The sequence below is a fragment of the Heptranchias perlo genome, chromosome 41 (assembly GCF_035084215.1).
Source record: "Heptranchias perlo isolate sHepPer1 chromosome 41, sHepPer1.hap1, whole genome shotgun sequence".
Classification (NCBI taxonomy): Eukaryota; Metazoa; Chordata; class Chondrichthyes; order Hexanchiformes; family Hexanchidae; genus Heptranchias; species Heptranchias perlo.
In genome coordinates, this window is record NC_090365.1 from 3,657,375 (window position 1) to 3,670,964 (window position 13,590).

At 46.7% G+C, this 13,590-nt stretch overlaps 1 protein-coding gene across 1 annotated transcript in view; it reads right to left on the reverse strand.

The window, feature by feature from the left end:
- Window positions 1-13,590, reverse strand: part of sirt2 (sirtuin 2 (silent mating type information regulation 2, homolog) 2 (S. cerevisiae)) — a 40,687-nt gene that overhangs the window by 8,981 nt on the left and 18,116 nt on the right. Inside the window, 5 exon segments of the mRNA XM_067974924.1 lie at window positions 2,364-2,431; window positions 4,288-4,339; window positions 6,782-6,858; window positions 10,908-10,963; window positions 12,706-12,765. Coding sequence (XP_067831025.1) covers window positions 2,364-2,431; window positions 4,288-4,339; window positions 6,782-6,858; window positions 10,908-10,963; window positions 12,706-12,765 — 313 coding nt within the window.

Below are 13,590 nucleotides of genomic sequence, written 5' to 3' on the forward strand. Positions count from 1 at the left end.
CAACACCAGGTTATAGTCCAACAGTTTTGGACTATAAACTGTTGGACTATAACCTGGTGTTGTAAGACTCCTTACATTTGTCCACCCCAGTCCATCACCGGCATCTCCACATCTTGACATTCAACGGCATTACCATCGCTGAATCCCCCACCATCAACATCCTGGGGGTCACCACTGACCAGAAACTTAACTGGACCAGCCACATAAATACTGAAGCTACAAGAGCAGGTCAGAGGCTGGGTATTCTGCAGCGAGTGACTCACCTCCTGAGTCCCCAAAGCCTTTCCACCATCTACAAGGCACAAGTCAGGAGTGTGATGGAATACTCTCCACTTGCCTGGATGAGTGCAGCTCCAACAACACTCAAGAAGCTCGACACCATCCAGGACAAAGCAGCCTGCTTGATTGGCACCCCATCGACCACCCTAAACATTCACTCCCTTCACCACCGGCGCACAGTGGCTGCAGTGTGTACCATCCACAGGATGCGCTGCAGCAACTCGCCAAGGCTTTTTTGATAGCACCTCCCAAACCCGCGACCTCTACCGCCTAGAAGGACAAGAGCAGCAGGCACCTGGGAACAACACCACCTGCACGTTCCCCTCCAAGTCACACACCATCCCGACTTGGAAATATATCGCCGTTCCTTCATCGTCGCTGGGTCAAAATGCTGGAACTCCCTTCCTAACAGCACTGTGGGAGAACCTTCACCACACGGACTGCAGCGGTTCAAGAAGGCGGCTCACCACCACCTTCTCAAGGGCAATTAGGGAGGGGCAGTAAATGCCGGCCTCGCCAGCGACGCCCACATCCCATGAGCGAATTTTAAAAAACCCTTGGCTAGCAAAAATCCATCGATCTCAGATTTAAAATGATTAATTGAGCGAGCATTTCCTGCATTTTGTGGACGAGTGTTCCACACTTCTACCACCCTTTGCGTGAGGAAGTGTTTCCCAACTTCTCTCCTGAATGACCTGGCTCTGATTTTAAGGTTCTGGCCCCTTGTCCTAGACTCTCCCAAATCATTTCTATAAATGGAAAACAAACGAGGTCCTAGCCAGATCCCAACAGCACACCATCGCCAACATCCTGCCAATCTGAAAAAAAACCCCCATCTATTTACCGCTACTGTTTCCTTTCTGTCTCATTGCCATATCTCTGTCCATGTAGCTACACTTCCCTCAATACCATAAGTCTTAATTTGTTAACAAGTCCCCTACTTGCACCTTCTGAAAAACCATCTCTACAACTGCATCCTCTTTAACTATACACTTTTTGATTGAATTTCTTGAGACAATCAAGTCAGTCAGGTATGAGCTGCCCTTTAAATGCAGGCCGACTATCCCTAATCATCCCATATTATGAACTCTAGAGGTTTATCCACAACGGAGGTAAGACTGGTCTATAATTTTATGGCTTCCCCATTTCTTAAATAAGAGTGCAACATTTGCCACCCTCCAGTTCTTTTGACACAATTTCCATTTACAAAGGATTTGTTTGGAAAATTATGGCCAGTGCCCCCACTATCTCCTCCCCAACCTCCTTCGGTGTTCTGGGATGGATACCATCTGGGCCTGGTGACCCTTCTACTTTTAATCTATTTAACTCTTTTTAATTACACTTCCCTTTGGAGCTTAGGAATTGGATAAATACTTGAAGGGAAAAAATTTGCAGAGCTATGGGGAAAGAGTGGAGGAATAGGACTGACTGGATTGCTCTTACAAACAGCCAGCAAGGGGTCGATGGGCCGAATGGCCTCCTTCTGTGCTGTAACCATTCTATGATTCTATAACATTTATCTCCAGTAGTCACTCTTCCTCAGATACTCTAGCAGTCTTACTTTTACCTTCCTTTGCAAAGATGTGGAGATGCCGGTGATGGACTGGGGTTGACAATTGTAAACAATTTTACAACACCAAGTTATAGTCCAACAATTTTATTTGAAATTCACAAGCTTTCGGAGGCTTCCTCCTTCCTCAGGTGAATGTTGTGGAGCATTCGTGAGGAAGGAGGAAGCTTCCTTTGCAAAAACTGGGGTGAAATACTCATTAAGCACCTCCACCATTCCCTTACTCTCAGGTATATGGTAACCCTCCCCCATAGCCTCTAGGTGGTTGCATCCTGCTTTACATACCTTTCTTGTCATGTGCTTACAAAAATCTCTGTTCTAGTCTTCGTCCATACTTCTTAGGTTACCTAATCACTTCTTTTGTTTCCCCTCTATAATTTTTATCTCCTAGTTTTGTTCTGCATTGTCTCTCTTCTTTTAAACCTCGTTTTTGCTCCAACTTCTCCATGTATGGAATCCCAGCCAACCCGAGGAGGCAGCATAGTGAAAAATTATTTTTTTTACAAAAACTTGCCTGTAGGCCCTTTCTGAATCAAAGTCAAGGGAACTTCCAAGTCCCAATAACGCCATCACAGGGTCACCCTGAAGGAGAGAAAGAAAGTTCATTTAACTTATAGTAAGAAATGGTTTACGCTGCCTGGGATAACACTGACCCATACAGACCAGATCTCGGGTAGATTCACAGTCTGTACTGAGTTGGCAGATCTCAGTTGGTGTGACGGTGAGGTGTTAACAGTTAGGAACATAGGAACAGGGGGAGGCCATTCAGCCCCTCGAGCCTGTTCCGCCATTCAACTGGATCACGGCTTATCTGTATCTTAGCTCCATATATCCGCCTTGGTTCCATATCCCTTGATACGCTTAGCCAACAAAATAAAAATCTATCGATCTCAGTTTTTAAATTTTCAATTGACCCCCAGCCTCAACAGCTTTTCAGGGGAGAGAATTCCAGATTTCCACTCCCCTTTGTGTGAAGAAATGCTTCCTGACATCACCATCAGTTTTGGCCTCAGCAGCCCTGGATTAAGGGAGGAAGAAAAACCATCAGCCAGTCTTGCTGCTCCTGATATCCACCCTGCTAAAAGTAGTTTCGTGTGGACACCGGGTGAGAACTCACAGTCAGTCAACATTCAGAATGAGTGTGATTAATTGGATAGCTCTTTCAAAGAGCCAGCACAGGCTCGCTGGGCCGAATGGCCTCCTTCTGTGCTATTTCGGGAAAGTATCAGAGGGCTGCTGATTAGGAGAGGAGCCATAGAGTCTCACAGCACAGAAGGAGGCCATTCGGCCCAGCGTGCCTGTGCTGGCTCTTTGAAAGAGCTAATCCAATTAATCACACTCTCCAGCTTTCCCCCAAAGACCTGCAAATTTTTCCTTTTCAAGTATATATTCAATTGCCCTTTGAAAGTTACTACTGAATCTGCTTCCACCGCCCTTTCAGGCAGCGCATTCCAGATCATAACAACTCGCTGCGTAAAAAAATTCTCCTCATCTCCCCTCTGGTTCTTTTGCCAATTATCTTAAATCTGTGCGTCCTCTGGTTACCAACCCTCCAGTCACTGGAAACAGTTTCATCTTATTCACTCCATCAAAACCCTTCATGATTTTGAGCCATGTTCTGAGAAGGTGATGTAATTGTTTATACAAGTGGGGACAAGGAGAGTCCCGTGTAGGCCGAACGGGTAGAGGATCAGGGGAAGATCTCTTCCCTGAAAGACATTAATAAACCACTTGGGTTTTGACGACAATTCGGCAGCTTTCAGGGTCATTTTTCTGGTGCCATCCCACAAATAACCAGATTTCACCAGACCGGAAATTCACTTTCACAATCCACCCAGAGGTTGAGAGTTCAGTAAGGTGTCAGCCGTGGCTCAGTGGGTAACATTCTCGTCTCGGAGTCAGAAGGTCGTGGGTTCAAGCCCCACTCCTGAGACTTGAGCAGAAAATCCAGGCCGACACTCCCAGTGCAGTGCTGAGGGAGTGCTGCGCTGTCGGAGGTGCCGTCTTTCGGATGAGATGTTAAACCGAGGCCCCGTCTGCCCACTCAGGTGGACGTAAAAGATCCCACGGCATTATTTGAAGAAGAGCATGGGAGTTCGCTCCGGTGTTCTGGCCAATATTTATCCCCCAACCAACATTGCTAAAAAAAGCAAATTATCTGGCCGTTATCACATTGCTGTTTGTGGGATCTTGCTGTGCACAAATTGGCTGCCGCGTTTCCCTACATTACAACAGTGACCGCATTTCAAAAGTACTTCATTGGCTGTACAGTGCTTTCAGACGTCCTGAGGTCGTGAAAGGTGCTTTTTAATGAAAGGTCTCTCTCTTTATAACCAGGCGTGCTTTAAAATAGTGTGGGAATAAAAAAAAGTTAATAAAAGATTATGTAGCCAAGTTGGAGATTTCGCTGCTGGAGCATTTCCAGTGCTCGTACCCACCTGACTAGTGATCTCCTTGTTAATGAAAAGCCTTGGTGTTGTGTCAGATACCCTGTGTGAGAGAGGAAGAAAGCAACATTAGTACAATACCCTCGTGAACCACAGAACACCTCATAACATCCCAACTTCCTGTAGTGCCACTGGCAGCAGCAGCACGAATTCACATCAGATCTATTTCAAGCGATTAAGTCAGCTCTGTGGGGAGCAGCTCATCCTTCTACACTTCTCTGAACGGATACCACAAGAAATGTTTCAAATAGAGCAGGGGCCTGACTTGAACCACGCAGAGGAATGATCCTGGTCTGATCCTCAGTCTGTGCTGAGTTAGCTGATCTCAGTTTGGGTGGTGCTTTTTTAAGAATTCGTTCTCAGGATGTGGGCGTCGCTGGCGAGGCCGCCATTTATTGCCCGTCCCTCGTTGCCCCTCGAGAAGGTGGTGGTGAGCCGCCTTCTTGAACCGTTGCAGTCCGTGTGGTGAAGGTTCTCCCACAGCGCTGCTAGGTCGGGAGTTCCAGCATGTTGACCCAGCGACGATGAAGGAACGGCCGATATACGTCCACGGTAGGGATGTTATATAGGATTGGGAAGACCCAAACAAAGCAACAACATCAAAAAAAAATCAGCCAGAGTCCATTGCCGTAATCGCTATCCAAGCAGCCCCTGCTGGAAAGTGCTTGTGTGTGGACGTCAGTTCAGGATGGGTTTGGGGTTGGCTGTGATGCCCTCTTGCTCCTTGGGCAAACAGCATGCCATCTGGAGGCTTACAAGTGAAGAATGGCTAGATGGGCGAGATTACAAAGGATACCTGATGGCCATGGAATCAGACCCCAGCGAGAGTCTGCGCCTTCAGATGGGAGGAAATTAACTGAAGGAGGTAGAAATCAAAAAAAGAACATTATAGATTTTTTTTTTTGGTGCACTGTCCTCGTCTAGCTCACAAATATCACACGTAACCTCTGGCCAGCTCTGTAGTGAATAAAAACGGGACAATAATACTTGGGAGTCCGTTAATCCCAATTTGCCCCCACTCCTATTACTGGTGCCCTTCCAGGAGTAGCAGTTCGCAACTGCCTGAGCAATTTTTTAAAAGTTAAAATAGACGTAATTTAAGAAAAGCTTAGAAACAGGGAAGAGCCAAGTTCTTGGAGTTACGCTGTAGGAATAACAGCGTCTGAAATTCCTTTGTCTATTGCTCCAACCCAGGCTTTTTAAAATAAAACACTGATATTTAAGCTATCCTTGGGCATCTACTCTGCCACCCCTGACCTGGGAGGGCTTGGTACCGATACTGATTGCCTGAAATACAAAGCATTCTATTGCCCAGCACTAATATTCCAAATTGCAATGAACACAAAATTTACTGGAGTGGGGGGGGAGGGGAACACAGCTGTTGAATCATTCATAATCAGGGCCACTGATTTTCAAGGAAAATTTGGAACATGATTCCCAAAACACCAGCAGAAATCTCTGAATAGCGTGCAACAAAATGGGAATTTGACTCAGTCAGTCGCGGTAAAACACTGTCCCTGAGCATAATTAAATGGCAAAAAGATCTGGATAACAAATACCACTGGCATTCAGTTCCGCTTTACATGGAAAGTACAGCACACTCAACAGTTCAAGTACAGTCAGAATCAAACCCAAGTGTATAACCACAGCGTTATAAAGAAGTAGGAAGGGGAAACCGTGGAAACGCACAGCAGGGTTGCCAATGTCTGAAAAGTATTTGAATCAGAGGGTCCTGCGTCAGAACATTTCTGGGCGGTGAACTGGGCTAAGAAATTGGGCTTTCGCCTCTGGGTTTCTGATAAAGGGGGTGCTGACTGCCATAGAACATAGGAACAGGAGGAGGCCGTTCAGCTAGCGACATTTGGCTCGACGGTTCGTAAACCAAACCTTTTAAAAACAGGAAAATTAAGGGTCAGGAATTAATATGGTCAACATTGGAACGGAAGTAGGCCATTCAGCCCCTCGAGCCTGTTCCGCCATTCAATTAGATCATGGCTGATCTGTACCTCAACTCCATCTACCCACCTTGGTTCCGTAGCTCTTAATAGCCCATAACCCTTAATGTTTCTCGACGCACTGGTGTAAATCCACTCTCCTGCTCACTCCACATACCCTTTAATATTCCTTTTTCTCAGCCAGCTATCTAATCCCCTTTGAAAAGAACTGATGGGCTCTGCTTCAAACATGGTTTGCGGCAGAGAATTCCACATTCTAACCACCTTCCGCGTGAAGAATCTTTTTTTTTTTCTCACCTCCCCTTCAATTCCTTTTCACCCCTTCTCTGATTTTGAACGACCCCCTTCCACCGAAGAGCTGGCACCGACACGATGGGCCAAATGGCCTCCCTCAGTGCTGCAAACTTCTCTGTGGTTGCATTTTACGGTTTTATTTCCAATTCACGGCATTTCCAATTCATACCACCACCCCCCCCCACCATCCCCACCACCACCACCCTCAAGAATTAGGAAAGATTTGTCTCACTGACCTGCTGGCAAGAGATGCAAATGGCTGGACTTGCAGAGAGGTGCCCATGATGATGAGGAGGTCACATTTTGGAAAATCCTGAACGAAAGACAAAGTGCACATTAAAGGGGAAGTGAAAAAACGGACGGTCACAAAATAAGTATCTCCTTCTTGCCCATCCGGGTGCCTTTAATTAAAAAAATATAATTGCCGTCTAAAATTAAAATATATACTTTTTTTTTTAAATGCAAGGATCGGGTGCTGCTGTTGCTTGTGGTGACAACATGGTGTCCCTCTGTCGTGGGGAAGTGAGTGTGAAACTCCCATGGCGGATGTGCCATAAGTCGTTGATGAGCAGCTGGTGAAGCAGCTCAAGAAAGCAGCCGACCCAACGAGAAATGTTACAGGCAGGGTACAATGAGGACTTTCCTTGGGGTCAGGAAACTTGAAGTTTTAAATTTTGTTTTAAAAAAGTTGGAAAGTACTTTTATAACTACTAATCAATCACCCATGGCGATGCACACGGGGAGATAAGGTCAAGTGTAGTCACAAGGGCGCACAGATGTAATTCAGTCCTCATTTTAAAGGCTTATGTTCATAGTATTATAGTAGGTACAGTACAGGAGGCCATTTGGCCCATCGTGCCTGTGCCAGCTCTATCCCAGGAGCTAGCCAACTGGTCCCATTCCCTTGCTCTTTCCCCACAGCCATGTAAATTTTTTCCTTCAAGTATTTATCCAATTCCCTTTTGAAAGTTACTATTGAATCTGTTTCCACCGCCCTTTCAGACATCGCGCTCCAGATCATAACAACTCGCTGCGTTAAAAAAATGTTTCCTCATGTCACCTCTGGCTCTTTTGGCGATCACCTTCTGTCCTTTTTTAAAAAAAAAATACTTTGACTGTTTTTATATTATTTATAATTAAATCACAAAACTTGAGAGACAGAAAAGTAGAATTGGTCGAGCATAGAAGTTTGGGAGATGCAAAACTGAGGCACTACATCACCAGCACAGGTGGGAGGGTGTAATTACACAGGCTGTTTCTATTATAAATTTGGACACCAGAAATTATAATGCGGAAAATCTGACAAACGTGTGGGCAAAAATTCACAATAGGAAGCATACACAAATTTTGAATATATTAAATTTACTTCTTAGCACAGACATGGGGAGTGGGGAGGAGTACTTGAACAGAAGACCTGCGTTCCTGCCTGCCTGTTCTGCTAAGTGGACAATGGCTTCAAGGAACTATTTGAAGTGTCTAGAATGGCAATTCATAGTAGCACTGAGGGAGTGCTGTGTTGTCAGAAGTGCCGTCTTTTGGATGAGACATTAAACCTAGTTCTTGCCGTCTAGTCAAGCAGATGTAAAAGATCCCATGGCACCTTTTCCAAAGAACAGCAGGAGGGTCTCCAGATGGCCTGGCCACCATCAAAACAGATTAATTTAGTCACTCATCTCATTGCTGTTTGTGGGGCCCTGGTGTGTGCAAAACAGAAGCTGCACTTGCGTATAAACAGCGACGACACTTTAAAAACGCTTTGGGACATCCCACGGACACGTACGGGGTTAAATCAATCTGAACTCTTTCACTGGGATTGTTCTCCTTAGAGCAGAGAAGGTCAAGGGGAGATTTAATAGAGGTGTTCCAAGTTATGAAGGGATTTGAATGCGAGGCCTGAAAGGGCGGTGGAAGCAGATTCAATAGTAACTTTCAAAAGGGAATTGGATAAATACCTGAAAAGAAAATTTTTGCAGGGTTTATGGGGAAAGAGTAGGGGGAGTGGGATTAATTGGATAGCTCTTTCAAAGAGCCGGCACAGGCACGATGGGCCGAATGGCCTCCTTCTGTGCTGCAAGATCCTGGCTACGTTAAATCCAGCTCGGATTGAAGGGATAAAAGTCTTCTCTGTTTGCTGGCTGTAAAGGTGCCCAGTTGCTAGAGGGCAGGGCTCCTCTGTATTAAATTGCTTCTAATTGGCAAGGGGGGGGGAGGGAGCACATGATGGCTGACATTGGCGGTTCTTCTGAAGTTGGAGCTGAGGCACAATCCTGGGCAAAGCAGAGGAAGTTTCACTCTTCAACGAAGTACAAGAGAGCTGAAACGGGGGCGGACGTGCTCCACTCCCCAGCATATCCCTCACGTAGATAAGCACATCATTTACTGTAACAGAAGTCCAACTAATGTTTAATGTTAAACGAGCATAAAATGCTCCAGCAGACAGATTCCTTGAAGAGGAACCCATAATAGAATTTTCGTCTCTCACACGCACAGGGTGACCACAAAACACGTCTCATGCTCACCAATGACCTATCGTTATTTATTGGCTGTTTCCTGTCTATATTCGTTTCAGGGGAACTTACTGTGGCGATTTTAAGAAATCGTTCCTTGGTATAAAATAATTCACTTAAACAGAATTAAAATGACGGTAACTCGAAGGGTCTAAATCTCCCTTTTTTGTTTCTAGTTCTGTCCATTCTGACCATTTCTGGAAACAACCGGTTGATTTTTTGCATGGGAATATTCCGAGTGTTTTTATTTATAAATACACACACTGATGATGAAAAATGAATTGAAAGTCATAGTCTTGTCTCTTGGGTGTGGCATTATCCTGACATAAATGATGCCTTTACACTCTGACCCAAGGGAAAGGGGAGAAAATGGCAGGATTTCCCACTCCTGATCACTATCCGACTCCTGCAGTGTGCAGATATGGGAGGCGGTGGGACTGAGCTCGGCTGGGAAGTCCTCCATACAGAAATAGACCATCAAAATTCACTACCATTCACATTTGGGCGAAGTACTGGAGGGGTGCCCAGTGCCCATAGACCTGTATCCCAGAAATAAGTCAGCGCCTTTGGAGAAGAAGAGAGGCAACATTGGATGGACAGGACCTTCCAAAACACAGCTGCAGGTAATGGGTCAGTCAGAACGAACCAGCGCAATGGAAAGCTTTAGAGATGGACACTCTTAGGCTGTTATGGTAAACCTGGTTGGTTGGCTGCAATCTGTTGGCTCGGGGAGAGTACCTGGCATCAGATCAACTCGGCAGCTTGCCTTGTTTGATCAAGATAGTCATTTTTTGCGCACTGCACACAGTATTTGGAGTGCAGTGTGGCGGTCAAGTATTTTAGCTCAGGAGTAGGGCACATAGCAGCTTTAGTAAACGGATGATGGGAGCTTCGGAGGACGCTGATTTTCAGCTGGAATGTCTGGGGGAGGGGGTGCGTGGAGGAGGGAGGATGTGAGGAGGCGGGGGGAGCTGCACTGGCTAAGACACCCTGAGCTGCTCCTGTCGCCCCTTTCTGGGCTGGGGAAGAGCACAAAAGAAAGCAAAGAAAATACAACAACAACAATTTGCATTTATATAGCGCCTTTAACGTAGTAAAACGTCCCAAGGCGCTTCACGGGATCAAACAAAATTTGACACCGAGCCATATAAGGAGATATTAGAACAGATGACCAAATGTTTGGTCAAAGAGGTAGGTTTTAAGGAGCGTCTTAAAGGAGGAGAGAGAGGCGGAGAGGTTTAGGGAGGGAATTCCAGAGCTTAGGGCCGAAGCAGCTGAAGGCACGGCCGCCAATGGTGGAGCGATTAAAATCGGGGATGCGCAAGTGACCAGAATTGGAGGAGCGCAGAGATCTCGAAGGATGGTAGGGCTGGAGGAGGTTACAGAGATTGGAGGGGGGGGTGGTGGTGAGGTCAAGGAGGGATTTGAAAACAAGGATGAGAATTTTAAAATGGAGGCGTTGCTGGACCGGGAACCAATGTAGGTCAGCGAGCACGGGGGGTGATGGGTGAACGCGCGGGAAAAGGGAATTCCATTAAATACAAAAAGTCCAACAGACGTCATCGATGCTCATCCTATCCACCAGAACATGCAGCTAATGCAAGCCGTCCCCAACTGCTAGCAATGCTAATTCCTTGGGCGGGGTGGTCTAGTCTAAAATATAAACCTGTAGCCAATTTTAAGAAAAACTCAAGGCAATCCCCCTCTGGCTATAGCAAGCTCCAGGAGACCAGGGTTGCCCGTGACGCCTCACTAGAGGAACGGAACTGCCCCATGCTCAGAGAGACTTGGGATCCGAAGCTTTCGAGATCAATGATGTTTCATTGCTGACAGAGCGGATTGCAATTATACTTACGGACTCCATGGTGGCAAAGAATTGTTGTGGGAGGCTGTCGCCAAAGAACACGATGTCTAGTCAGAGGGAATGAAACTAGGATTAAACACAGCGCACAATTGGTCACCTTTAGCAACACTAAATACACATTTTAAAGTTATGCTTTCAATTGCTCACAGGGCAAGACAATTAATGCTGTTTCTCTGTTGGCCTACTGGCAGGCACGGTGGAGAGGCACAGGACAAGAGAAACAGCACCCCTCCCCCACACACATCAGTTTGTCTTCTTTTTCTTCGATGCATGCCATCAAATCTCACCCGTTACACCCTGCAATACTGACCCAAACTGAACATTGGGCACTTTCTTTGCATGAATGCGCCTTCTCTCTCAAGCCTTCGGCAGTCTGACCTGATAAGATTAAACAGCCAGCGTCCTGCTCCTGAACAACACTCAATGATTCCTGCGGGAGAGGGAGCGCGCGCGAGGGCGGGAGAGGCAGCGCCCGCGAGGGCGGGAGAGGCAGCGCCCGCGAGGGCGGGAGAGGCAGCGCCCGCGAGGGCGGGAGAGGCAGCGCCCGCGAGGGCGGGAGAGGCAGCGCCCGCGAGGGCGGGAGAGGCAGCGCCCGCGAGGGCGGGAGAATAGCCTCAGTGTTGCCTCCCACTGCTGAATAGTGTGTACATAAAAAGATACCAACGGGCAGCTGGTACTTTTTCCCCCGTCTACAATCTCTCTCCTCCACATCTAAAGGGCGCTGATTCTAGCATGAGGTAATGTTCTGTCTGTGCCACTCACCCTCTGGTACCTTGCCCAAGGGGCCATTATTCACCTGTAAACCTTTATAACGAGTACCAAGAGGCAGTGACTGCGGAGGACATCACAGCTGAGCACGGTCCTATCCTTACCCACGTGCACATTTCCAGCACAGTGTGGCGATTCAGCAGCAGGAACGCTGGCCGATTTCCCCTCCATAATCCAGGGGGCCGCTGAGGGCAACAGTCGCCAATTCCGTCGCGGCCCCCCTAGCCGTGATCAGCTATCTCAGCACAGACCAGGGATTGAGCCTGGGATATTCCTGGTCTATATGAAACCGGAGTTGGGAGACTTCACCTCTAAGCTAATGTTGCAACCTTGGAATTTAACAGTCAAATTAAAACCGAGTTAGCTGATCGCAGCTGGGCTAGCAACAGATAAACGCCAACTGACCTCAGTGTCACTAGCTCAGGGGTGAAGAACAGCCAGACAGGCAATCACTCTCCACTGATTCGTGCGGACGTGGATGTCAGACTGGGCTTGTATTCCCTCGGGTATAGAAGATTAGGGGGTGATCTAATCGAGGTATTGAAGATGATTAAAAGGAGTTGATAGGGTGGATAGAGAGAAACAATTTCCTCTGGTCGGGGGGAGTCCAGAACAAGGGGGCATAACCTTAAAATCAGAGTAGGGCCGTTCAGGGGTGATGTCAGGAAGCACTTCTTCACACAAAGGGGAGTGGAAATCTGGAACTCTCTCCCCCAGAAAGGCTGGGGGTCAATTGAAAATTTCAAAACTGAGATTGGTAGATTTTTGTTGGGTGAGGGGTATTATGGGTTACAGAACCAAGGCGGGTAAATGGAGTTAAGATACAGATCAGCCATGATCTAACTGAATGGCGGAACAGACTCGAGGGGCTGAATGGCCTCCTCCTGTTCCTATGTTCCTAGTAACACACCTCATGAGAAAAGCCCATCAACACTGATGATCTAGGCTTGACTGTGAAGAGCACTGACTTGGTTAAAAAGGTACCAGAGGACGGTTTTTCCAAGTCGTTGATTTTACTCACCGGGCTTCACTATAGAATTGCACTCTTTGCACTTTGGGAGCGGCTTTGTGAAGATCTGCGCTGTTTGAGGGGAGGGAGGGGAAAAAAAAGGAAAGGAAATTAGCTCCAGCAACTTAACACGAGATAAGGCTGCAATTAGTGCATGGCAACACACTGCGCTGTGGAATCGAAGCAGAGGGGCTCGGAAAAAGAGCAGATTGTTCGCTCTCTGCTCGTGTGAAGTTCACAGCAGCAAAATCCCACGAGGAATCGCCAGAAGCCACAGAGCAGATAAACCCTGCGCCGCCTCCCCTCCAATCCCCCATGGCCAAGATGGTTCCTTTTGGGGTGGGGTAGGCTGGTTTAGACGTAATTTTTGTTTTAATTTCTTCCTCTCCCATTTTGACCTTAAATTTAGTTGCAATTTTAATTTAGAGTTGAAAATGCAATACTTTTAGTCGATGACTAAAGTTACCTCCTCACTTTAGTCAACTAAACCAACACTGGTGAAGAGATCTCACATGGAACAAATAAGCTTATCTGAAATAGCTGGAAAGAGAGGAAGAAAGTGCATTTATATAAAGCACCTTTCACATCCTCGGAGGTCTCAGAGCGCTTTACAGCCAAGTAATTACTTTTGAAACGTAGTTATTGTAGTGTACAATGCATAATAAATGTGGATGGTGATACTTTTAAAAGCAGGAGCAATCCACGTGTTCCTTAAACATATTCATGAGTCGGAGCTGGAGACAGTTGCTGAGAAACTAGATGTGGCTGTGAAAGGGAGTTTTAGCAGATCGCTGATCAGACACGAGAAAGGAAATCGAAAGGAATGAAGGGGAGTTAAGCTGCTCGTCTTAAAAACAAGCTTGTTTTCTTTCATTGCAGCACCACCTATTGCTCAGA